The sequence below is a fragment of the Zalophus californianus genome, chromosome 7, assembly GCF_009762305.2.
Source record: "Zalophus californianus isolate mZalCal1 chromosome 7, mZalCal1.pri.v2, whole genome shotgun sequence".
Taxonomy (NCBI): domain Eukaryota; kingdom Metazoa; phylum Chordata; class Mammalia; order Carnivora; family Otariidae; genus Zalophus; species Zalophus californianus.
This window is the reverse complement of record NC_045601.1, coordinates 1,492,667-1,508,156: the sequence shown is the minus strand read 5'-3', so window position 1 is coordinate 1,508,156 and position 15,490 is coordinate 1,492,667. Positions and strand designations below refer to the sequence as shown.

The window sequence follows — 15,490 nt, the reverse complement described above, 5'->3', positions numbered from 1 at the left end:
CAGAGGACGCTTTCCGCGTACTTGCTGGCCTGATTTAACCCAGGCTGGAAACCCCCAGAGTGCTACATCCTCCCCAATTCCCCCTGAGCTCATCCCCGGAGGCCTCCGAGCCCCCGTGCCCTGTCTGTCTCAGGAAGCCCGTCCCTGGACCGCAGGCGGAGCCCGGCTCCCCTGGGCCCCCACAGTGCTCACAGGACACTCAGAGACTGGAAGTCAGATTGCAACAACCTACAGATCCCCTCAAGCTTCTTCCTGTGGCTCCCGGCACCCCGCAAGGCTCGGGGATCCGCGCCCGTCCTACTGTGCTCTGGGTCGCTGCTTTGTTGCAGACGCTCCGGCTCCTGCCAAGACCTGGGCTGTGCGCAAGAAGGGTGTGGTGTCTGTAATCGGTGCAGTGCCGTGGATTCAGAGCGTCTCTGCTCTCACATCTTCGTGTCTTGGGTGGTTTTACTTGAGCAGTCGTGTTGTTTGGCTGCTCTAGACGTTTCTTTCTTCTCTCTGCCAGATTTTGCGTTTTCAACAATGAGTATCAAAGCAACCTTATTTCTTGTTTTTATAAATGATCACCTGCATCCGTTCCCTGTGCATGTGAAATAACGAACCTGCAACCACGCAGCCAAAAATTTATAGATGCTTGAAAGCTGATTAGTTAGTGTCGGTGCCCCTGACACCCCACCCCACAAGGCCACTTACACTGAAATGCAGGACCCAGGCGTGGGGCCTGGCCCCCTTCCCATTTCCGTGGCCGGGGAGCCCACGTGATCACCTGTTGGTCAGTGGTCAGACCACACCCGTGGGTCAGTGTTGGCTGACGTGGGTCCTCAAATATGGATTATCTCCACATAATGCTTCCTTTTGATGGAAGTCTGAGGAAATGGCCCTCATTCGCCACTCAGCGGCCATTCCGAGCGTGCCAGGTGACGGGAAGGAAGGGGACGCTGGCTTTCATTCAGAGAGCGATTCTCTGATGTAATTGTGGGAGATGTCCTGAAGATGCATCAAGGTCTGTTTGAAGGAAAAAGGGAAAAGAAGAAACTAATTTCTAGACAAAAAGCTTCTGTTTTTAAAAATAAGGACATTTCATAGAAGGTGAGAAACACGTTCATCTTGAGAGACAGCAAGTAAAATGATTTTTAAAACGTCACAATCTACAGCAGGCTCCTGAGAGCCCGTGGCGCGCAGGGTGGGCAGAGGCAGCCGGCTGAGCCCGTCCGCAGCCTGGAAACCCCCGGAGTGCTGCACGGCCACCGTGGAGACCGGTGACGGCGGCTGCTGGACAGTCTAGCATCCACACTGTGGCCCCAAACCAGGATTAGTGCTCAGGTGTTTTCATGGAAATCTAATTGGGTGCCAAGGATTTTGCTTGGATTCTGCAGCTAAATGGGATCAACAGAGCATCTTCAGGCTAAGCGACATGCTTGATTTTGCCACAGACTTGTAAATAAATTGGTGTAGCAATTCTGCTTGTAGCTTTGGGAAGCGCAGTCTGCTTTCCTCTCTCCCTACACATGCGTCTCCAAGTGGCTGTGAGGCTCGCCGTGCCTGAGTTCCTGGGGGGCCGCCCCTGTGCCGTGCCCCCAGGGCTGAGGCTTCTGAGGGCCACTCGCACTCAGCTGGAGAGCGTGCTCTACGGACAGCTGTCCCCACATAAACAGTGACTTGGTGTTACATCGGAGCCTGCAGGCTGTGCTTTTAACAACACAAGCTTTAGGGGGGCCGTGGAGCCACCCTGGGAGCAGCTGTGCAGGGAGAGAAGGAAGAGAGCCGTGCAGTGAGGGCCCTGCCTCATCGTCGGGCGGCCGTCCTGTCGGCACGTGGCGCCCCCCGCCAAAGGCCCCAGAGGCCAGGGTGAGCAAGCAGGTCTGCAGGCCCCGAGAAGGTCTGTGTGCCCCCTGAGCAGCGGCCGAGGGAACGGAGGCGGGGGTGTGGGAGAAGCCCCCGTGGCTTGGGGGTGGGCTCCCTCCTGCCCAGGCCTGGGGCTGCTTTTGTACATTTTCGAGACCTGGTCCATGTCACTTCCCATGGGGTGAAAAGTCCCTCAAAGAGTTCTGAACTTTTTTCTTCTGATTTCTTTTCATTTTACATTTTCATTTGCCTTTTTGTCTTGGAAATAGCTTTGAGCTACAGTCCCCATCGTGCAGGGACGAAGAGCACTCCAGGGTGAATAGAATGAGGAATCTCCTCTCCATCCAGGAGGAGAGTCCTCTCAAACGTCGTCACTGAACACGGTGGTGGAGGCTGGACAGGGACAGTCAACAGAGGCCGGGCCCCTCTCCCCGGCTGCCTCCCCACCCCCGCCCCTCAGGCCAACTGACCTGTAGCTCACCCGACCCTTGACCTGCAGGGCCTGTGGGACTCTGTTCCCCAAACCCTGGTGGTGGCGAGCCCCACCTTCCCCACTGATTTGAACACGGCACCCCCATGATCCTTAGAGTGGTAGCCACGGTGCTTCCAAAGTCCGGGGTAAATCAGGATCCCGTGGTCCCGCTGGGTCGGGCCAGGACTTGGGACGCTGGCTCCGTCTGGTTTGATTGGGCCCAGCACCTTCACCGGGGTCTCAACAACCCTCTGTGAGGTGAGCGCCGTGGTGTGGCCAGAATGCACCCCGCGAGGGGACCTGTGTGTGCAGTCCCTGCTGATGCCTACCCACGCGGGAGACGCAGATGGGGGATGGGATTCGCCGTGAGGAAGGCCTTGCAGGGGAGGTGGCTTTGTCTGTCTGAGACGAACTCAGTTTTGATTTATTTTCTTTATTTAAAAGGAAGTTCAACGTCTTTCCACATAAAAATGGAAAGTGTTCTTTTTTGGACCAAAGTATGTCTCAATGGCAAAATACGGTCCCTACCTACGCAGGAAGACCAGTGCAACTCAGTCTGTTTTATGGAACAGTAAGAAAGATCTTTAGCAGGATTGATTTAATATTTCTTGTTTTAGAAGTAAATTAAGCTTTTATGTTAACTCCTTTGTGTATTAAAGAATTCTAAAGCTTCCGCAGGCCCTCAGTCCTGTTTCCTGACAGTAGGTGTCATTTCCAATTAGAAACTGTGCACTGCTTTACTTCATTTAGAGAATACGGTTAAGTCAACAGCAAAACAACGACCTGGTTGTGTCCCCACCGAGGTCAAGCTCTCCACGCAGAATATATGCACCGTGCTCGTGCTGAGCACAATTCAACATGCCAGGCTTTTCCCAGAAATCCAGGATCTTCTTCACCCCAGCTCATCCCTCCCTGGGTGTATTGAGGCTAATGGGCTCTCTGGAGATCACAGGGATCCGCCTCCGTGGGCGCAGGAGACATTGGGGCCGGTCAGTCGTGCACACCCTTGGAAGCTCCTGCCCGTGGGTGCCTGTCTGGGCTGGAGGGGTTCTCCTGTGCAGCAGCCCCCCCGCCCCCGCCGGCATGCTCCTGGGTCCTCTATGTTCTGACAGCCACTGGTCCTGCCGCTCGCAGAGTCGCTGCCCCTGACGGCCTCTGGTGAGGCCGCTGTCCTCTCCCGCCCGGAGTGCGGGCGGCTGCAGGAGGTTCCCCAGGTTTCCGGATCCCGAGCGACACACCCGCAGCCTCCCCGAGGGAAGAACTAAGTAGACCATTTTTTTTTTCTTAGAAAACAACATTCTCCCAATAGTGTGCATTTTCCCCATAGAGCAGAATCCACCTTTTCAGCTGGATCAGAGGGGAAAGCATAGCTTTGCTTCGCCAGGCTTCCTCTCCCCGGTGAGGACTCGCATCTGTTTTCTGATATGTGTACTTAATGAAGTGGGAACCGATGTAAATAGATTCCTGCTATTGGCAGCTAACAAGTACTTGCATAATCATAACAAAAACTCAAGTGTCAGAAGGAAATTGATGAAACCAGAGCGGACGTGACCATGTAGCATGTTGGTATGTGAATGACCAGCCTGCTGTGATGTGGCAGCCCCGTCCCACCCGGGCCCCGTCCGCCCGAGTCCAGAGAAGACAGCCCTGCTCCTGCCCTTCTTGTCCTCCTCCTGAAACGGGGCGGGGAATGGCATTCGCGGTGTGGAGTTTGGGGCGTCCTGGCGGCATGTGTGTGGGAAAGAGGGGTTGCCAGCCAGGTGGTGTCTTGCAGGTAAAGTATGTTGTAGGAAGCTGAGCGTCCCACGAACTCAGATACTCTTGAACCTGTGCAGTCCCTGGACTCTGGCGCACCCGGAGAGGACTCAGCCTCACCCTGCTCCAGCAGTGTGACCCCGGGGTGCCTCCTGAGGCCTCCAAGCGCCAGGACCCCAGATGTAACGTTGGCTAGTCATAGCACCCCCCAGAAACGACTGCTCTGATGATTAGCGCCTGCGAATCTCTTCGTCCCATGTCGTGATGTATTGAGTGTTAGGTCCTGTCATTTACAGTAATTATGATCCAAAAAGGGCGCCTGGTGGTTCAATTGGTTAAGCGTCCGACTCTTGGTTTTGGCTCAGGTCATGATCTCATGGGTCTTGAGATCGAGGCTGGGCTCTGCGCTCAACAGGAAGTCTGCTTGGGGACTCTCTCCCTCTCCCTCTGCACCTCCCCACACTCAAATGCCTACGCGTGCACTCACTCTCTCTCAAGTAAATAAATCTTAAAAAAAATTATGATCCAAATCAATATGTGTATTACAATGTGCTCGTGAAATATGAAAAAAATTTTATGTCCTTTATTTTTCTAGGTTGTCCTGGTGCCAAAAAGAATGAGTTTCTGACGAGCATTTTGGACGCGCTGTCCACCGACATGGTCCACGCGGTCTCCGACCCCGCTTCCTCTGGCAGGTGCGTTACATTCGACAACGGAGCAAGGAGCTGAGAAGAAGCCCCAGGTGTCTGAAAGCGGGAAGTCAGTGTAGCCGTTAGGCATCGGAGGCAGCTCAGCTTCTCAGGGCGCTGCAGGGCTCTGGGAAAGGGGTCCCCTCCCAGAACTTCCACGTACTCCATGCGTTTGGTGGTGGTTTGTCCAGCAGGTTTTCCCCATGCTGCCGTTAAGCCGCCGAGGGCCATGTCACGGTGGGAGGAGCTGGATCCTGGGATTCCCAGCGGTCCCATCAGCCGGTGGCGGCCCAGCAGGAGGCGGGCGAGGAACGGAATGTGTGGCTTGTTCCGATTGCTTCGAGCCTTAGAACTGCATTTTAGAGCTATCGAGTAGATTTTAATACTTGGAATTAAAGTGTTTGATTTCAGGTTGTCAACATACTATGTATTTATTGTAGAAAAACCCATATAACGTAAGATTTACCATCTTAAGGTTCAAGTGTACAATCAGTGGCATTATTTACACGGACCCTGCTCAGAGGGTGACTCCTGAAACTCTGGAAGCGGGGCAGATGCGCTACATGCATAGGTCTGGGGTTTTGAGCTGAGCTCCTGTAAGTTCCCCAAGACTCTTCTGTTCTGTAGCTACCTGCAGGTGGGAGGGTGCTCCCAGCTCTGCTGGGCGCAGCATGGCAAGCATTGGACCCCCTGAGAGTTAGCAGTAGTTTATCCCTTTCTGCCAGGAGGCTTTTGCAGAGGGAGAATCTTCCTGTTTCCTTAGAGCGCTGGCCTTCCTCCCCACTCCTGCCTGCAAAGCCTTGATGGTCTTGTCTCTTCTGCATGATCTAAAGCTTCCTAGTCTCCTCAGCTAAAGTCTGTCTCTCTACCTCTTTCCTTAAGAGTAAGATTCAAGAAGAGAAAAAAAAGGCAATGCTAACAGAAAATGTCACAATCAAGCAGTAAATCAAGCTTAATAAAGCAAAGAAAGAAAATGACCTACATTTCAAGTTGACATATTCTTGGAAAGATTGCTCTAATCTGAAGGCAGTGAATGAATGGCTGTCTCAGAAGCTCCTCTGAAAGTCTGGAAATACTCAGTCGCATCAGGATGCCTCATACCTGTTAGGTTTTCTCACTCGGGGGAGCACATTCTACTCCGGGCCCGTAGAATCTAGATGCAGAGGGAGCGTCAGTGGAGAAAGGGCCAGCAGATGCTCGCACGTGTTCATCTTCCACTTAGTGCAAAGGCACGTTTTAACACCTGGGACATTTTCAAAGATTTGACTCAAAGCAGACCTTCTAGGAGAGTTTTTATTTGTTTATATCTTAAAATATCAAACTTTTTTTTAATCCAAGGGAAAATGTCTAGTTACTACTTTAAGATGTATTTTTATTTGCATCTTTCAGTACCCCTACTGTATAAAATGGTGTGCCAGGGAATCCCATTTAAAGGAGTCAGGAACCTTGGGGTCCCAGAGTTTAGTAGGGGGCGTTGATATGCAAGTTGACCTGCCAACTCCATGGAGCACAGAACCTGGGACAAGGAGGCTTCCTTAAAGACTCGGCCAACACCAAGTGCGTAATAAGCATGCAAAATTCATTGTGCCATTTGCAATTTTGAAACCAACTTGAAATATTCTTACTAAATTCCTTTCTCTAAATTATTTTTTAAAATCGCTATATGGATGGTGAACCAGCACAGGCTTAGGCACCAACACCGTAGGAGTGACGAGCGGGGCACCCCTTCTGGGAGTGTTGGAGGGCACCGTGTGCCTTCCATAGATGGACAAGGGCCGGGGGAGGCAGCTGCTGGCCCATGTGACTGACGACCCTGTGTGCTCTCCCAGGCTTTCCGAACCCGACCCCAGCCACACACTGGAGGAGCGAGTGGTCCACTGGTACTTCAAACTCCTGGATAAGAACTCCAGTGGGGACATTGGCAAGAAGGAGATTAAGCCCTTCAAGAGATTTCTTCGGAAAAAGTCAAAACCCAAAAAATGTGTGAAGAAGTTTGTCGAATACTGTGACGTGAATAACGACAAATCCATCTCCGTGCAAGAGCTGATGGGCTGCCTCGGGGTGACGAAAGAAGAAGGTAAAGCAAACGCAAAGAAGCGCCCTAGTAAGAGCCTTTCTTGTTGTCTTGCGCTTTGCAATGCATCAGGTTTTGACACCTGCTCGACTGGCTGAGTCGATTGTCCTTTTGGTCAGAGGGTGCCGCTTACTTGTAGGTCATTTGTCCATAGAAGTAGTAACAGACCGTCGGTAACCTGTCAGAAGGAAGCCGGGTCACAGGGGAGAAGCTGAGTGTCGTCTTTGCTCTGAGCATGGTGGCCAACTTTGCAAACACGCTCTGCCATCCCCGTGTCTAAAGTGCAAATCTGGGAACCACTGGGATTCACTTAAGGACCCTGTGTGTGGACTCCACCCAGACGTCCAGGCCCGTTTCTAGGCAGTTAAATAATTCCTGTTATCCCAGCCAGCCAGGTTGATGGCTGAAAGCATTGTTTTAGCTGCTTTACCAGTTGAGTGCCTCTTTTTAAGGTGGGCATGGCCCAACGAACCAGCTGTTGTCAAGAGAAACCCTACAACAGCGGGACCCCAGCATCCTCCACAGGCAGCGTGCACGCGTGTGCTGGCCTCGGTTTTCTCATTTGTGTGGCGTGGGTGCTGGGGAGGGTTTGCAGAGGTCCCCGGTATCACCGGTATTTTATGATTCTGTTCTTCTGTTACCGATTTTGGTGACAGCACCTCTGAAATAGAAACCCAGTTAGAGTAGACTCTGGGGCATCAGGTCATCGTGCTCAGCGTGGCCGTCTGTGTCTGCGGCTCGGCCGTGGAACACGGAGCCCCGAGCTCTGGCCCACGTGGCCAGTTCCTTCTGACTTGTCCCCGCGTCCCCAGTTCCTGTCATAACGGTCACTCAGCACCATCCAGCTCAGTGGGTTCCAGGCTAGATCTGTGTGATTGTGAGATGCTCCTTGCCAATGTCTCCGTGAAAAGTCAATCTTAGAAAACTTAGGCTTTATTTGGAAGACTTGTGTGCAGGATCTCGGAGACCACTTGCACTTCCTGCCGTCCTGGAAGTATCTAGAGGCCAGTGGCAAAAATACGGGGCTGCTCGCGTGGCTCCCCCTGCAGGCCTCACAGTTTACAGGAGAGGAGCCCGAGCACAACTTGGGGTGTGACAGTTTGTGCAAGTGTGGCCCTGGGACCAGGGAGGCAGCACTAGGCACTGGCCGAGCTCAGCCGAGGTCTCAGTGGGAGTGACATCCGAGTACAGTCCTCAGGTTGTCAGAAGGGAGACCAGGCGGGTGTCATGGCCAGCACTGGGGACACTGTCGTCCCTCAGGCCCCTCTGGTGCCTAAGAATCCAGCAGTTTAACCCCGCTCCACTGGAGAAAGCGGCGGCCTGACCGACACCATAGCTGCATGATGTCCCAGAGAACAGCCTCGTTTGGGCGAACACATATTGTTGTAAGGGGGGCTAGCTGTCTCTCTGGGGCGATGAGGGTGGAGGGCTAGCTGTCTGGCCCCTGCTCTGGGGGTGATGAGGGCGGGGGGCTAGCTGTCTGGCCCCTGCTCTGGGGGTGATGAGGGTGGGGGGCTAGCTGTCTGGTCCCTGCTCTGGGGGTGATGGGGTGGGGGGCTAGCTGTCTGGTCCCTGCTCTGGGGCAATGAGGGAGGGGGGCTAGCTGCCTGGTCCCTGCTCTGGGGTGATGAGAGTGGGGGGCTAGTGGCCCAGAGTGGGAGAGCCCCACAGAGGGGTTGAGTGTGGGGCTGTGGGTAGACTGCTTTGCTCCTGGCTGAGTGTTGCTGTCTGTAGGAACTGGCTTGCCCTGACAGGGGCAGTCACTCCGGGGTCAGCAAGGCCCCTGCTGGGAAAGCATCAGAAAGTAAAAGCATGATTGGTGTACCTCCTCTGGAGAGAACCGGCCTGGTGACTGGATTCACCGGGATAGACAGGCCCTTTCCCGACAAGTCGACCTCCTCGGTTACTCGGGAGGCGTTCTGCGCAACTGTGGAGAATAGCAGCTCTTGACCGTGGTGTTTGGGCTCGGCTCCTTCTCGGTGGCCCCGGCTGACATGGAGCACAAGCTTGAATGTGGAGACTGCGCGTGTTCAGATTCTGCAGGAAACAGCGGGCTGCGCGGTGGCTGGGCTGACATCGGACCCCGCTGCCCATCCTCCAGGGCCATGCATCTCCTGTAGCTCAGGGGTCAGGCAGGCTGCAGGCCGGGACTGTCCTGCTCCAGGCTGGAGGCTGGCTGCCCCGCTGGTGTGGGTCTGCAGAGGAGCCCATCTGGGACGTGCGTGTTGGCACAGAGGCTGAGGGACCTGCCCACTCGCAGGGCAGCAGATGTTCCAGGCAGTGCAGCTGGTCTGCTGCTGGCCATGTCCTGAGAGGGTCCAGGGCACGTCTGTGCACTGGGCCAGCACAGGGAGTGGGTGGGAGTGCATCCCCTGTGCCCGGGAAGGGTCTCCCTTGACACCGTCATCCTTCACTAGAAACATCCATCACTTAGGTTCCTCAGGTTGCTCTATGCCAATGGATGTATCTGAGTTTTATAGTGTTATTAGCAACCAAGGAGAGCTCATGAACCCCCTTCCAAAAAAAAAAAAAAAAGCCAGCTAAAATTTGGTAGAAGTGGCAGTTTGGTCAAAAATGAGCATTGGGGATTTGGATTCATAATTATTGGATTTTGCAACTCTTATTTTCCTGGAGGAATTTCTCTGTTTTCCTACTGATATTTTCCTTTTCAATTTTCAATTCGTTCCTTCGTCCTGCCTTGTGCGCTTTGAAATTGCTTTTGGTGAAAAGCCAGAGAAACCCCAGCGTTCAGGTTAGTTTGGGTGCTCTGAACATGCAAACTGTTACCAGTGCCTTTCGTTTCCTTCATCTTTACTCACTACTTAGCAGTGCATGTTTTATTCTAAAAAAGTCAGAGAAATTAAATAAAAAACAGATCACATGTGACTTTTTTCTTAGACATAATCAGACCCAAGTCTGTATCTTCCCCTGAAATGTTTCTGGGTGTGTACGCGAATACGTGTGTGTGTTACGACGTTTCACTACAAGATGGGGTCATAACCCATGTACTTTCTTTTATTTATTTTAATTTTATTTTATTATGTTAGTCACCATACAATACATTATTAGTTTTTAATGGAGTCAGCCATGTACTTTCTAATCATTCTTAATTTACGATATTACACAAGATTTTCCGTTTAAAGTATTGCAACTAAGATACATTATTGGAAAATCTGATCTAAATTTTCACTATTACAAAAAAAAAAAGCAGAAAAGAAAAAAAAAATAACTGGAACCATGGAGAAATGATACAACCAGGAAAGGAAATATTTCTGAAAAACATTCATAGAACATGACATCATTCCCTCATGATTCTCCAAAATGACCGTTACACAGAAACTCAGCAGTTAAGAAATACTCATTTTTGACCAAATGCTCCCTTTCGAGCAAGTTGCCACGCTAGCTGCGTCCCTTCCAGACATACTGCCTGACAGACGGACTGTTGACCGTGGGGTCGCCTGACCACTCAGGACCCGTTGTTACCAACGGCTTAAACACTCCCGACTGTCCGGGAACACCACGCCACGCGTGGCGGCTGAGGAACACTCATCCTTTCCCCTCCGTGTTCGTCTCCTACTTCTACTGATGGCCACATTGCCCCGCATGGCTCCGTGTTGCTGGGGGTGGCACTCGGTGCGGGCAGGAAGGGACGGAGGAGCCGGCGGGCAGGAAGGAGGGACTCCAGTGAGGAAGGCAGGTGCCGAGCGGTCGGACCCCAGCAGTGCCCGCGGGAGGCTGCTCTTCTACCACGGGCCACGTGGCGAGGCCACGGGGCAAACACCATGCATCTCACACATCTCCCTACACCTTCCATCTCCCTCAAGGATTTGGAAAAATTACTTTGAGCCACACATGTTAGTTTCTTGTGATTTAAATAAAAAACCCAAAGATGTGGAAGAACCAGGGTAGCACACTGCCCAGGGCCTCCTGTCCTCAGGGGGAGTTCAGCATGGGTGAGACAGGTCTCTGGTTTGTAGACAGTGCTTTGGAAGTTTTGGTAAAATGAAACATTCTTCTACAGCGGGACGTGAGCATTTGTGCTGTTAGAAAGTGTGGGCACCGTGACATAAGCTGCTGCTGGTGATCTGTGCTGTTTCTCCGTGTATATGTTTTCTCATGTCAGTAAGGTTGCCAGTTGATGAGGCTTCCCTAAAGTGATTTTGGTCCCTTCCTGAAAAATTGTATTGAGACTTTCATTAGCTGGAGAGTATTTGGTTTTTAATAGTGTCTGTTTTTTGTTTCCCCGTTAGCCCCTAGAGCTAATGCTGAAAGCGCTTCTAATAGACAGGTGAGTATTATAGTCTGAACCTTAGCATTAATAATTTGCCAGTTTAATTATAGACAATGAAAACTCAGTGTCCTGTAGATTTGGTAAGTAAAGTACCTTCCCAAAAAAGAAACCATCCAGGAGAAGCAACCTGTCATACACACACCCCTGTGAGACCAAGAAGAGTCTTGCAAAATTCCATCAAAATCATCAACTTGAAGATTTTGTCTTTTTTTTGTTTTTCACTATTTGAAATTTCAATCATTTTGTTATTTTTGGAAAAAATTTCAAGTCCTGTTGTTTTGTGGAAATTTTTTTTAAAACAATTATCCAGGGATTTACAATTTATTTCTTATAATTTGTTAAGGAAATTGCAGGGCATTCAGGTGAACATTTTCTTTTCATCTGGGGATCTTAATGAGACAAATCTTCTGCTCCAAAAGGGATTTCCAGTTTCCTGCCGTGTGTGTTTACAAACATATTTCTGTGTTTCTGACTCCCGTATCTTTGCATGTGCAATTAAAGTAGATAATTATGCTGTCTCTCCCCAGCACCCCATGCCATACCCACCCAAAGTCGAGAATGTTTTCCAGAGGGTAAACAGTAGTGGATGCATTGCTCCCTCCCTCAAAGCCAAGGCAAAATCCTCCCTTCTTAGGACCACTCGCCAATTTGTACTTTATTTTGTCTGCACCTGTTTGATGTCAGGTCGACATTTCCTAAGGCGAGCCATGTGTTTGTTGTAGGGTTTAAGTGGAGACCTCCAAAGCACACCTTGGATGTAATTTAAAACCATTTCATTAGGAACAATGTGTGATAGGGTTTTCTTTGTTTAGCACGTGTTTACAGTTTTAACTTTTAAATCCTACCACAAATCACTTACACTTTAGAACCGGGCAGGTCTGAAAGCTGTTACCCCAGCTGAGGTGCCCGCAGGTGGTTGTCATTACACAGTGGTGACGATCACCACCCAGGCTCTCAACCGTAAGTAAACTCTGTTCAAGACACGAGCCTCCCTCGTCAGCTGTTTCCCAGAAAAAGGAGCCAGACAGTTTCTCCAGCTCTTTTTATGGTGTCCGGATGGATAGACTGACTTCCCCGCCGTTACTGTAAACTGTGACCCCGGGATTAAGTCCCTTGCGAAAGCAGCTGTGGCTTGCACGGGATAAAATAACGGAAGGCCGTGGATCTTTCTTTCTTTCTTTGTTTTTATTTTATGTCCGTTAGCCAATATATAGTACATCACTAGTGTTTGATGTAGTGCTCAACGATTCATTAGTTGCGTCTCACACACAGTGCTCATCACAACACATGCCCTCCTTGATATGTGGATGTTTCTTTGAAGAGTAAAACATAGTACCAAGCACTGAAATCTTTCACTATATGAATAACCAGATAAGAAACATTGAACAAAGGGAAGCTAGGAGGGCCCAGGAGCTGGGACTGATTCAGAGAGAGCTAGCTGTCTTTCTTGAGGTCTCTCTTTCCCGGCAGGACTCAGACGGGACCAGAGCTGTGCCCCCACGCCAACGTGGATGTGGGCTAAAATGTCAGCCCCATCTCCTCCAACCGTTCTTTTTTTTTTTTTTTTTAAGATTTTATTTATTTATTTGACAGAGAAAGGTGAGAGATAGCATGAACTGGGGGGAGGGACAGAGGCAGAGGGAGAAGCAGACTCACCCCTGAACAGGGAGCCCTACGTGGGGCTCGATCGCAGGACCCCAGGTCATGACCTGAGCGGAAGGCAGACACATGACCCACTGAGCCACCCAGGCGCCCCTCCTCCAACAGTTCTGAAGTGCTTCCAGAACTTCCAGGAATATGCTGATGGCTTATCTTTATCCATAACAAATCAAAACAGAAATTCCCATTAGCTCAATGCAGGAGATACGCTCCTTTCTCTTCTGAGCACCTACTAGTATCTTTGTCAGGGGAGGAGAGCAAGCCCAGAAGCCTCCTAAAGGTTTGAGTGTAATTATTTTAAATACTGAAGCAAAAGCAGGGATCAGTCGATATCATACAAATCGGTACACTTGGGAAAATAGATCTAGAAGATTGTAGATCGCTTTTCCTTTTCATTCCAAATTACTTTTAATTGGCAGTCAGGGTGCAGAATTCCAGTATTTAGCAAGCTTTTCAAGTTGCATTTCTTCCTAGAGAGAGAGAGACTTGTAAATGGAACGGATGAAAAGAAAAATTAAAAATCAATGATGCCTTTATCAAACTTGAAGCATAAATTAGATTATTAAGATTATTTTGTATAACAAATCCAAGGAGACAGGAGACTGCACAGAACATTTGATGTACTGAATCTATTTAAAATATTTAAAGCAAATGCTAATTTTCTCAGCCAGTATGTTTTTCCAGATATTCCTGATCACTTGCGACAGAGGGAAATGTTGGAAGTTAATGTTTGCGTTGTGTTTTTATTAATCCTCACGCCCCAAATTATCAAACCAGCACTCTTTCTTTTTGTGTCTTTTTAAAAATATTGCTTTCGCCCTGTTGACCATAGGTAGGCTTATGTCATCCACAGAAGGCAAGCCTCGGTCTTCACAGATGTGTTGTGGAAACTTCCTAATGACGTCTCTGTTTCTTTCTTTTTTTTTTCAGCCAAGGAAGCAAGGATAGTGGCTCACACATTCAAGGCAGTCCTAGACATGTGGGAGACTCCCTCACCAAAAAGCAATTAAAAAAAAAACAAAAAACAAAAAAACAAAAACACATAGTATTTGCACTTTGTACTTTAAATGTAAATTCACTTTGTAGAAATGAGATATTTAAACAGACTGCTTTAATCTGTGAAATGGAAGGGCTTCAGAAAACTAATCACATACAATGTATGTGTCCTCTTTTGACCTTGGAAATCAGCACTTGGTGGAGATGTGTTTTGAATGGCTTTCAACTTAATTTCTGTATCCTACACATGTTGACATAGTAGAAGTCTTAGCCACAGGCCCCGTGGTCCCAACCCTGTGCCTCTTCCTCCCCACCCAAGGGCAGTCACTCCTACTCACGCCACATTCGCTTCCTTTGAGATCCGCTGTGCCCGCAGCATTTTTGAATCTATGTCGGAAGCTTCCGTAGAAGTTTGCCACCTGCTGCGGTCCTCATCATGCCGCTAACAAGTGCATGGATTTGTTTGTTTCTTGGGATTTTGTGTTAGTGTGTTTTGTTTTGCTGTCCAGAGATCTTGTTCACGCCATGAGTCACGCAACCACTAAGCCATCTGGTAACCAGTAGGAAAGCCATCTCTCCTGGTAGGAAAGACCATTTGTCCACCTATCTTTGATGTGCTGCTTTTCTTTTCCAAGCTTCTGTTTGAGCTTTGCCCTGGGCTCGGATTAATCACGCCGGAAAGTTTAGAGAATTACCCCGGCTGTCCAGAGGCAGCGTAAACAGGCAGTAGATTTAGTCCTAGTGTGACCACGTCTGTGCTTGTCTGCCCGGCTTCTTTTCTTACACATGACCATTACCCGTCCTACCCTGGTCCACTCTGGGGCCTACTGGAAGGTCAAACGATCACCTGAACCATTTTGGGATATCCTCCTTAGAGAAGGCTCAGCCTGCATAAGCTGTGCGCTGGACGCTCATCTTGGCGGCCAAGGACAAGTGCCTGCAGGCCCCAAGCTTCCTTCTCTCCTGATGGCCTCAGGAAATTTCGCCTGAGTGGTGCTTGTGAGAACAGGGTCAGGAGCCGAATGCCCATGCTGTGAGCAGCAGGACTGGCCTGTAGGCACACCCAGCGGGCACCAGCGAGCGTCCCCGGGCTCGATGGAGCCATTTGGAGGATGGGCCGAGGGCTGTGTGGGCCAAGCAGTGATGCTATTTCAGCTCCAAATAACCTTCATGGCCCCAAATTCCCTAACACACGTTGTGTAAAATGATCTCTGTGCATATGCATGAAGATATTTTATGAGGCTTCTTACTTATTTAAACTGTGCAAAAGTAAAACCCGAAACCTTGGAGCCACAAAACCAGCTTAAGTGTGTGTCATCATTGTTTAAGAAGCAGCTATGATCCTAAATTTATTGGATAATCCTTTATATTTCTGAGCTTTGAATTTAATCATTTTTCTTAGATTCAAATAAAATATATGCTATCAAAACTCTGCTTACTGTTTTCTTTCTGGCAAAAGACAGCCTCTTAGAATTGCTGAATCTTCAAGCTGTCTACGTCATGAGGCAAAGGGCTGGAGTGAATGAATCCTGGCTCTTGCCCCTCAGCTGTGTGACTTGGGACAAGCTACTTCCACTTTTTGTGCTCTAGTCCTGCTCCATAAAACAGGGAGGGTGGCGGCAGGCACCTCCGGGTGAAGATATGTGAGTGGGTTTGTGCGGTGCTGAGGGCCTGACACACAGGATGTAGTTTTGGGCCCTATCATGGGA

At 49.8% G+C, this 15,490-nt stretch overlaps 1 protein-coding gene across 6 annotated transcripts in view; it reads left to right on the top strand.

Annotated features, from left to right (window-relative positions):
- SMOC2 (SPARC related modular calcium binding 2) overlaps positions 1-15,202 on the top strand; it is a 154,060-nt gene extending 138,858 nt beyond the window's left edge. For 4 of the 6 annotated variants that reach the window (XM_027603677.2, XM_027603675.2, XM_027603676.2 and 1 more), the window contains exons 10-13: positions 4,668-4,767; positions 6,591-6,865; positions 11,086-11,123; positions 13,716-15,202. In XM_027603677.2, the coding sequence (XP_027459478.1) occupies positions 4,668-4,767; positions 6,591-6,865; positions 11,086-11,123; positions 13,716-13,733 (431 nt within the window). In that variant the 3' untranslated portion in view covers positions 13,734-15,202. The remainder of the gene's footprint in view (positions 1-4,667; positions 4,768-6,590; positions 6,866-11,085; positions 11,124-13,715) is intronic. The other 2 variants (XM_027603678.2, XM_027603674.2) reach the window with 1 other exon arrangement.
- Positions 15,203-15,490: the final 288 nt, after the last annotated feature.